The 11242-nt window shown below is 40.7% G+C and overlaps 1 protein-coding gene across 1 annotated transcript in view; it reads left to right on the top strand.

The window, feature by feature from the left end:
- Positions 1 to 272: 272 nt before the first annotated feature.
- Positions 273 to 11242, top strand: part of LOC124134075 (metabotropic glutamate receptor 8-like) — a 118907-nt gene continuing 107937 nt past the window's right edge. The window contains exon 1 of the mRNA XM_046498717.2: positions 273 to 1096. Within this exon, the coding sequence (XP_046354673.2) occupies positions 578 to 1096 (519 nt within the window). The 5' untranslated portion in view covers positions 273 to 577. The remainder of the gene's footprint in view (positions 1097 to 11242) is intronic.

The following is an 11242-nucleotide window of genomic DNA, read 5'->3' as shown; positions in this document are numbered from 1 at the left end:
GTTTATATTTATAAGTGTAACATGTTTAAACCATACCCACGCACATGAAGGAAATGAATTCTTCTTGAAGAATAGAACGGATGCACCAGTTTTGTGATAACACATAAATAGCAATACATCCTTTTGAAATACTGACTTGAATAGAGCTGTTTCCCACTGGCTGATACACGTATTTATCATCCCGTCAGCTGATGTCATAACTCACTGCAGACGTTATGGTTGGTTATTAGTTTGTCATGCCAGTAATTCACTCAGCTGTTTTGTTAAACAAATTAGGATTATGGTTAAGTTGTATTTCACCCAAGAGATTCACAACGAACCGCTACGTGGGCTGCTTCCAGGCATGAAGCATCTGCTACGACAAGCTCGGGCGAAACTTTTCTCGCCTAACGGCGTGCGTTGTATTGATCTATGAGAGCAGGCCAGAGAAGCTCGCGACACTCTCATACTGGAGGGAGTCACATCTCTTCCAAGCACGCACGTTGAGTCCACCATGGGCACCTTGCCTTCCTATACACCTGCACCGTAAAGGGGACACTGCTTTAGGGACAGAAAGCAGGACATTCACACAAAAGGCATGAAGCTGTTACTACTTGGTCCTCCGTGGAACTCGGGATTTCTAAGTGTTTTTCTCATTTGTTTGACAATGTTCTGGCCGTCTCACGGCACCGGAGTCATTATTGAAGAAGAGACACGGAAAATAATAACTGAAGGAGATGTAATTTTTGGCGGGTTGTTCCCAATGCATGAGAAGGGGCAACAAGGGCAGAGTTGTGGTAGTCTCAAGAAAGAGAAGGGAATCCAGAGGCTGGAAGCCATGCTGTATGCTATAGACAGAATAAATAACGATGATGAACTTCTACCTGGTTTAGATATTGGTCTGCATATTCTCGACACGTGTAGTTTTGACACCTATGCTTTGGAACAGTGTATGGATTTTATAAAAGCGCAGTTATCTACAATAGACCAGGAGGATTATAAGTGTGCCGACGGAAGGTCCCCCAAAATTCGCCCTTTGCATCCAGTTGCAGGTGTAATCGGCGCCGCCTCGAGTCCTGTGTCCATCATGGTTGCAAATATACTACGACTTTTTAAGGTGAGAGCTTGTAGTATCTATCCAGACAGGTAGAGAGGAGCGTGGGTTTGCCATATTCATCGACTATATAACGCGGTAACGAGAAAGTCTACAGGACAAATCTAGGGGAACCAAGGGCAGGCTACATTAATTATTTTAAGGTGTATGGAGCCTATGTAGTATAAGTCACAAATCCCTTTAACTATGCATTTTAATTGGATCCTAACTGCTAGACTGTTCATTCTGGCGATATCAAATCTTCATGCGAAGTAGCATGCACGCCTTATCTATAAGATATACAACATTACATTTACTTATCCTGGGAGCCTGTATTGATCCCATACTATACACGAGTGTTTGAGAAAACATGTTTATATTTTCATATATACCTATTCTCACAATTATTGCGCCCTAGATATATGCGTTTAGTATAGGAGTGACAATAACAATGAGCATGGGTATGTATCGATATGTAAATTAAATCGAATTAAATATATATCATTTTCTTTCTCAGCTGTGTGTTTTATTAATAATTAAAGATTGATCGCTGGCTTTACAGTGATGTCCTGTTTTATTATTTTATTAAAACAGGATTTCCCTTTTGCTTACTTAATCCTGAAACGAAAAAGAATTAAAACGGGACGGCTTTAAACCAAACAAAATGAAGAACAAAATTAGTCACTGTTTTGAAACTGAACTACCGTACCTAAAATATACGAACTCATTCGTTTGTAATAAACAAGTATTCACGTACCATCGAACGTTCATCAGTGTATGTCAACCGACACTCATAGAGCACTAAGCTATGAGATTCCATGTTTTATGGAATCTGTTAAATCATATTAACAGGAACCCATTATCTTTGTCTTGAGAAAGTTATAAACATCCCAAATGGTTGCATGTCGTCATTTGCGAAACGCTTCTCCTGATCAAAGGCAATGCTGCACAATGTATGATCACTGCTTGTCTGTCCTCCTCTGTAATTGAGATCATTACTATTGATAGTAACTTACTTGGGCTGATTACTCGCCAGTGTATATTTATTACTACAAGCAATCAACATCGTAATGAAGAAGCAACGTCACGACCCCGAGTCAGCATCCGTAGCTGCAAACTGATACAAACTTTCTGTATTATTACTGGCTTGTATTATTACATGTGGTGTTGTTCCGCCATAGTTTGCTGAATATGAGTTACGACGGGTATGGTTATACGATAATGGGTTACAGCATGACATGCTGTGTCATGTAATGTCACTTTCTATAATGGAAATCATATCAACATGACACGCAAATAACTTTCAAGTAACAAGGATGTTTTAATGAACTTTTGTTTCTGAAGGGCAATGCGGTATACAAATATGCACTAAGAGTGGGCCTCTCAAATGCATCCTTGCTGATGTGTTTGACGTATATAAGTGCGCATCCATCTGCTATCGCTTCCAAAACAGGAACCAGTTCTTGCAAGCGTTTTATTTTCTATAAAGTCGGCCTGATAGATGTGTTTGTTCTCTAGATAAATAAAGCGACGAAATATTTCCATAAGACTGGAAATGTTTGCTAAAAGATGACACCAGGTGTTCGCGAAAAGGTGAACGCATTCTCCCACCTGTGGCATCCGTCACAAACACACGCAAAGGCAGGGAGGATATTTTCCTGTCTTATCATGATACTGTATTATGTGTGATGTTTTGTGTAACATTGTGTTTTCGTGAACGATTTCCAGACAACACATTTTCACATCTTAATCATACAAAACAAATATCATCACTTTTTTTTATCGATTCTGTTTCTGACGACGCTTTATTGTGCTGAGATATATGTGACGCTGCATGATCCGTGCGTGTTATGTCACACTGCATGATCTGTGTAAGTATGTTGTATGTGACGCTGCATGATCTGTGTAAGTATGTTGTATGTGACGCTGCATGATCCCTGCGTGTTATGTCGCACTGCATGATCTGTGTAAGGATGTTATACATGACGCTGCATGATATGTGCAGTTATGTTGTATGTGACGCTGTTTGATCCGCGCGTATTATGTGAAACTGCATGATCTGTGTAAGTATTTTGTATGTGACGCTGCATTATCCGTGTATGTTATACGTGACGCTGCATGATATGTGTAAGTATGTTATATCTGACGCTGCAGGATTTGTGAATGTTATACGTGACGCTGCATGGTCTGTATAAGTATGTTATATGTGACGCTGCATTATCTGTGTAAGTATGTTGTATTTGACGCTGCATGAACTGTGTAAGTATTTTGTATTTGACACTGCATGATCTGTGAAAGTATGTTGTATGTGGACGCTGCATGGTCTGTGTAAGTATGTTATAGGTGACGCTGCATGATCTGTGTAAGTATGTTTTATGCGGACGCTGCATGATATGTGTAAATATTTTGTATGTCACACTGCATGATCTGTGTAAGTATGTTATACATGACGCTTCATGATCTATGTAAGTATGTTGTATGTGGACGCTGCATGATCTGTGTAAATATTTTGTATGTGACGCTGCATGATTTGTGTAAGTATGTTGTATTTGACGCTGCATGATCTTTGTAAATATTTTGTATGTGACGCTGCATGATCTGTGTAAGTATGTTGTATGTGACGCTGCATGATCTGTGTAAGTATGTTGTATGTGACGCTGCATGATCTGTGTAAGTATGTTGTATGTGACGCTGCATGATATGTGTAAGTATGTTGTATTTGACGCTGCATGATCTTTGTAAATATTTTGTATGTGACGCTGCATGATCTGTGTAAGTATGTTGTATGTGACGCTGCATGATCTGTGTAAGTATGTTGTATGTGACGCTGCATGATCTGTGTAAGTATGTTGTATGTGACGCTGCATGATATGTGTAAGTATGTTGTATTTGACGCTGCATGATCTTTGTAAATATTTTGTATTTGACGCTGCATGATTTGTGTAAGTATGTTGTATTTGACGCTGCATGATCTGTGTAAGTATGTTGTATTTGACGCTGCATGATCTGTGTAAATATTTTGTAGGTGACGCTGCATGATATGTTTAAGTATGTTGTACGTGACGCTGCATCCATGATCTGTATAACAATGTGTTATATATGATACTGCCTCATCTGTGAGGTGATATGAGGGGGGTGGAGTTTAACGTCGCTATCAAGATTATTGCACTTATATAGCAACGTGTGGCTGTTTGTACTGGTCCTGACTAATTGTATAGTGCCAGCCCACTGAGATACCACGAATACCACACCCAGACACAGTATACTGACTCCCAGCCGACCAGTCCTTGTTTTAGTCCCCTAATGCAGGGTAACAACAAGTACCATCTTTTAACGTCTATGGCATGAGGCGGCGGCAGATCGAACCCACGATCATCAGCTCCCCGGGCAGTAGGCGGTCCGCGTCACCTGTGCAGCATTGTATGCATGATACTGCATGATGTGTGTTATGTGTAAAACTGCATGCTCCATGCAACAGCTTGTTTTACAACACATGCGCAAACGACAGGATGATGCTGAGCATGCTGTCCAGAAAATAGCACATTTTCACAGGTTACTTAATGTCTTAACGACCGCGCAACTCAAATGTCTGCTTATCGTTATTTCACAGACTCATGATCATGTGATGCTTTGGTTGAAGTCATGGATCGACCCGTCACATCCCCATCGATCAAAATTAGCTTGGCGTGTTTATGATGTTTCAAGATGCATGACCTCTGTTTGTTTGTTTGTTGCATATCTTGTTGCCTCTTACGACAAGCATAGTCTCCTTTTACAGCAAGCATTGGTTGCTGAAGACCTTTTCTACCCCGGATCTTCACGGGTAGCGTGAGATCTGCAGGTGCCGTTGTACAAAGCGATCTTAGCGGTAAGGTGATCGTAACTCCCATACCTTAACATACACTTATAACAGTCGCAGCGCTAAGGCTGTTTTGTACAACGGCACCCTCGTCTTCTGTGACTACTGTTGAAATGAACCGATCTGATGAACCGGAAAGCATAAATTCAGTAAAACCCGACGTCATAACATAATTGAATAATTGAATGGTTCCTATATATCCATAGCAACCGGCATACAAAGATCACATCAAAAAAAAATAATAAAGCTTTGCATCGACTAAAGAGTCAATAATAGCACTTACCTATATCATCATAGCCACTTATTAAAAAACACTATTCACCTTGTACGTGTGCAATAATGTAAACAAAGTACTAACAATATCCACCTGAGTAGTAGGAACACACAACTCTCACACAATCCAAGCAGCTTATCTATTTGATTCAAGCCCGTTACACCAGAACATTAGCAACATGATACTAGATCTTCCGTGAAATGCTGTGGTACATTAGTTACACAATACCTGATCTTCCTGCTCTATGTTCTGGTACATTAGCCAGCTGGGAGAACAACATGTTTGACTGAATTATCTCACAAATCAGTCGTATGTATTACATGACTATTGTTCGGAGTTACAGTACTTATTGTCTCTCATATCACACATGGCAGGTACAGGTGCTAATGCTGTCAGTACTGTATCGAACAGGATGAAACGGTGATCACACAATCTACAGGGCTCCTTTCAACACCATACTTACATGTATGTGTATAACGTCAGGTTTACATTGTGTCTGCTGATGGTGAGATATAGTTCAAATGAGTTTGAAATAGTGTATTGTAAAAAGAAATAAGATATTTTTCTAAGGCATACTTAATTATTTATTGGAATTTATCCTTTTCATTTTCAAAACTGTGAGGCGGAAGATGTATTACGTTTTATATTATTTTTTTAAGAAGTATTGTTCGAGGAAATGTACAATGTATGTCTGGACGTTCGATTGATGCGAATTACAAGATTATTCACACAACGAGCTTGATAACGTTGTCAGAACAGCACTTTATTTCTCTCAGGTCTAGTGCATCGACATTTGAGGTAAAACCAGTATTTTACATTGCGGTGGACAGGGGTTAACCGGGAGTTTTTACAATTTTCATCATAATGTTAACAAATTTACATAGTTTCTTTTGGAAGAGGGGGTGGTTGGGTAGCCTTGTGGTTAAAGCGTTCGCTCGCTTGCCGAAGACCCGGGTTCGATTCCCGACACGGGTACAATGTGTGAAGCCCATTTCTGGTGTCCCCCGTTGCTGGAATATTGCTTAAAAGCGGCGTAAAACCATACTCACTCACTCACTTTTGGAAGAGCAAGCGCTAACCAGGATCAGATGCAGACTGGTCATTTGGGGCGAGATTGTTATAACAGAATTCTGCTGATTGCTTACTATTGTCACTCCTGACTGTATTTTCATAATATTAGTTACGTAACAAGACACACATGTAGCGATCTTCTTTGTCTGCACGAACTTGGGGATAATATGGTGATGTGAGGCGAGTGTTTGGTGGATAGGCAGGCGAGGGTGGCTGATAGCAACCTTTTATGACGTAATATGGAATCTGTTAGAAGATCAGCTTTGATAAATGATGCCAGAGAACTGTTTCGGAACCAAAACATAACACCCCAACTCAATCGACAAAATGCACAAAATTGACCATTCCGTTCATCAGTACAGGTGAGCAAAGGTCATTCTCGATTTTGACACTTTAGTGAAAGATTGTCAAATCATATTTTGTGTTATTGATTTTTAGTATCCACAGTAACACGTAAGCTATCTACTTTTGATTTAATGCTGTATTTGTGATCAGATAGGGAATTCGTGTTCTACAAGCCTATTGGCATGCTTCGAACTTGAAGACCTCAGCGAGAGGTAGCCAGCATATTCAATGTGTTTCAGTCTGTGATTTGCGGACTTTGGAACAAATTTCTGCAGCACAAAATGTCAGTGCCCTTGGTTAACAACAAGAATAAATTAATCAGAAATCAGGCCTATAGTTGTGCCGTAGGCGTGTCATGCCGGCACAGGTATTGTCTTTCAATGCGATAACGCTCGTGCCAACTATGCACGTATCGTAACAGACAACCTCAAGAGCTTCACCCAAATGCAGTGGACAGACATGAGTCCCCAAGTCCCTTTTCCTCAAGGGCCATGTCTGGAACATGATCAGGAGACGTGTACGCCGACGTCAACGGCCACCCGCTACGTCAGCAGAACTGGTCCAGTCGCTACAAGAGGACTGGACGAGACTCCCATAAATTGTAATTGGGAATGTGAAATCGTGTAAACGAATGTTTGACCAATCGTTTGGGCATGACCGAATCTTGATCAAGACAAACGTTATTTTCCACTACATACCCCTCCAAGCATGTTTGCACCCTTTACACAAAGGAAGCGGCGATGTGCAGTCATGAACGCGGGATATTGCGCGTTCCAAACCCCATCCGGGTCGTTAATTTTGCTTCGTAACCCTCATGGTGTAGATCACATGCATGCTATCATTTGACGTTATTGTCAGCAATAATCGGGAAGTATTTACTAAATGCACGGTCATCCTGACATCGGTTGTACACAGATGCAATACTAAATACAGATCTCTGAAACATCGCTTGTACACAGATGCAATACTAAATACAGATCTCTGAAACATCGCTTGTACACAGATGCAATACTAAATACAGATCTCTGAAACATCGCTTGTACACAGATGCAATACTAAATACAGATCTCTGAAACATCGCTTGTACACAGATGCAATACTAAATACAGATCTCTGAAACATCGCTTGTACACACATGCAATACTAAATACAAATCTCTGAAACATCGCTTGTACACACATGCAATACTAAATACAAATCTCTGAAACATCGCTTGTACACAGCTGCAATACTAAATACAAATCTCTGAAACATCGCTTGTACACAGATGCAATACTAAATACAGATCTCTGAAACATCGCTTGTACACAGATGCAATACTAAATACAGATCTCTGAAACATCGCTTGTACACACATGCAATACTAAATACAAATCTCTGAAACATCGCTTGTACACACATGCAATACTAAATACAAATCTCTGAAACATCGGTTGTACACAGCTGCAATACTAAATACAAATCTCTGAAACATCGCTTGTACACACATGCAATACTAAATACAAATCTCTGAAACATCGCCTGTACACAGCTGCAATACTAAATACAAATCACTGAAACATCGCTTGTACACACATGCAATACTAAATGCAAATCTCTGAAACATCGCTTGTACACAACTGCAATACTAAATACAAATCTCTGAAACATCGCTTGTACACACATGCAATACTAAATACAAATCTCTGAAACATCGCTTGTACACACATGCAATACTAAATACAAATCTCTGAAACATCGCTTGTACACACATGCAATACTAAATACAAATCTCTGAAACATCGCTTGTACACAGCTGCAATACTAAATACAAATCTCTGAAACATCGCTTGTACACACATGCAATACTAAATACAAATCTCTGAAACATCGCTTGTACACACATGCAATACTAAATACAAATCTCTGAAACATCGCTTGTACACACATGCAATACTAAATACAAATCTCTGAAACATCGCTTGGTATCAGCATGTATATAGCCACATGCTATGATTGGTGGCAGAAGAGATATCGAGTATTTGCTACTGAAGTAAATAATTATATAATACATGTTTACCAAAACTTCAATTTCCGTCGAGACGTGCACCATCTAATCATTTCAAACCAACATCTTCTTATAAAGTAAGCTTTCTGTCTTATTTGAAGTATAAATTTGGATGGTTTTCAAACCACACATTAATATCGTGACTGGAATGTGTGACTGGAATGTAAACTGATTGTTCAGTTCTGACCTGCGAGTACCCCAGAATATCAACCATAATGATCTCGTCGACCATGAATCGTATTCATTTGGTCATGTATGAAATACTAGTGCATTTCATCAACTCATTGTTCATTACTTTGTCTAACATGTCACAGAAGGTCCCGGCTCCACGTTCTGGCGTCCATTCCCTGTCAAAGTCTAGACATCGTATCTGGAACCCTGTGTCAAATTCCGACATTGTCCCTGTGTAATTAGAGACGCCAGCCATCCCGGGACTGAACAAGATCATAATATAAGGATTTAGTGATCAGATGAGAAAATTGTTCTTCGAATCAAACTTGCTCCACTTTTACATGAATTGTCATCTTTAACTTCCTACCGAGGCCTGACCGCCTCCGTGGTCTAGTGGTAGAGCGTCCGCCCGGAGAGCGGATGGTCCGGGGTTCGACCGCGTCATATCAAAAGACGTTAAAAGATGGTACTTGTTGTTACCCTGTCTGGCGCTCGGCATTAAGGGGATAAAACAAGGACTGGTCGGCTCGGAGTCAGTATACTGTGTCTGAGTGGGGTATTCATGTTAAACTGCGGCATGGTATCTCAGTGAGCTAGCACTATAAATCGGCATTAGTCAGGACTAGGACAAGAAGCCACACACACACATACACGTGCATGCACGTCGCTATATAAGTGCAATAATCTTGGACGCGACGTTAAACCCCATCTCACCTCACCTCCTACCGACACCAAGCCATAGCAAATAAAGATAATTGTTTATCCATTACTAGTACCACGTAAACTCGGCGCCACGCGTTGATGTATTCCAACATGTAGCAGGGTATATACAGTAGAGAATGTACAGTCAGTTGTTCCTGCTTGAAAATAGAAACGCCATGTCAATACAGAGACTTACCATTCGGGAGATGATTGTTATAGAAATTCTTTTACGTCACTAACATTGAACAATAAAAAAGCTGTCGATTGTGATCGCTATATTTTTATTGTGAATTCCTTTTTTAAATTGTCATTGAAGACTGCTTTTAGATCTTATAGGAACAAGAGGGTACTTGTGCATTGATAGCATGGGAGCCCCAGTGTAATATCTCTCAGGTTTCAAATGTGTGTAATTGCACTGTTGTACATGTTTGGACGTCAGATGCAAGGTTTCAATCGATCCGACATCGCCTGGAGCATGATGTCTGGTGAACGGGGGATGATTATGATTTGGACAACAACGCGATGTGTACACATGTGAAGGAACAGTAGGAATCATCGATGATGACCCATTGTTTCTTCCTTCTTTTTCGAGCAAACTACACAGCCAACATCACACAACAACCCGAGAAAAGAAATGTCTATCTATTCATGTTCTATTGTCAGAAGATAAGTATAGCATCGTATTCCCTCTTCTTGTAATTCGAGTCAACATTGTTGGTCTTTGAAATCCGACCGAAATGCCAATACGTGGTAATAGCCAGAGCGAATTACAACAATTCCTTGAATGTTCCTGCCGTATAGGACAGCCAAAACGAAATAGAACAATTCTTTGTTCTTCCCGTTTTGGACAGCCAATGCGAAATAAAACAATACCTTGTTCTACGCGTACTGGACATTAAGAGCGAATTAGGACAATTCCTTGATTAACCCCTATCGGAACTCACAGCCACAGTTGGAACACTGCCTTATTTTACCCGTATAGGACACTGAGAGCGACGGTGGGAACAATACCACTAAGTCTTTAAGTACTTTCAGACCGAAGGTGACGACTATGCACTACTCCAGTGACTGGCGTGGCGGTTAGTACTTTAAGACCGAAGGTGACGACTACACAGTACTCCAGTGACTCAGGTGGCGGTTAGTACTTTAAGACCGAAGGTGACGACTACACAGTACTCCAGTGACTCAGGTGGCGGTTAGTACTTTAAGGCCGAAGGTGACGACAACACAGTACTCCAGTGACTCAGGTGGCGATTAGTACTTTAAGACCGAAGGTGACGACTATACAGTACTCCAGTGACTCAGGTGGCGGTTAGTACTTTAAGACCGAAGGTGACGACTATACAGTACTCCAGTGACTCAGGTGGCGGTTAGTACTTTAAGACCGAAGGTGGCGACTATACAGTACTCCAGTGACTCAGGTGGCGGTTAGTACTTTAAGGCCGAAGGTGACGACTATACAGTACTCCAGTGACTCAGGTGGCGGTTAGTACATTCGTTTCTAGAGTGACAACTATAAAGTACTCGACTGGCTGATGTAACGGTAACTACTCCAGTAACTAAGGTGACGACACCAGTGAATGAGTTCACGGCTAGTAATCCAGTGACCAAATTGACGACTAGTACTCAGATAAATGAGATACCTCTAGAACGCTAAGGCAACCAGTGAATAGTGTTTATATTCCTACATCGATTCGCATG

The sequence above is a fragment of the Haliotis rufescens genome, unplaced genomic scaffold (assembly GCF_023055435.1).
Source record: "Haliotis rufescens isolate VD_foot unplaced genomic scaffold, xgHalRufe1.0.p SCAF_16, whole genome shotgun sequence".
In the NCBI taxonomy this organism is placed as follows: domain Eukaryota; kingdom Metazoa; phylum Mollusca; class Gastropoda; order Lepetellida; family Haliotidae; genus Haliotis; species Haliotis rufescens.
This window is presented reverse-complemented; position numbering and strand designations above follow the sequence as displayed.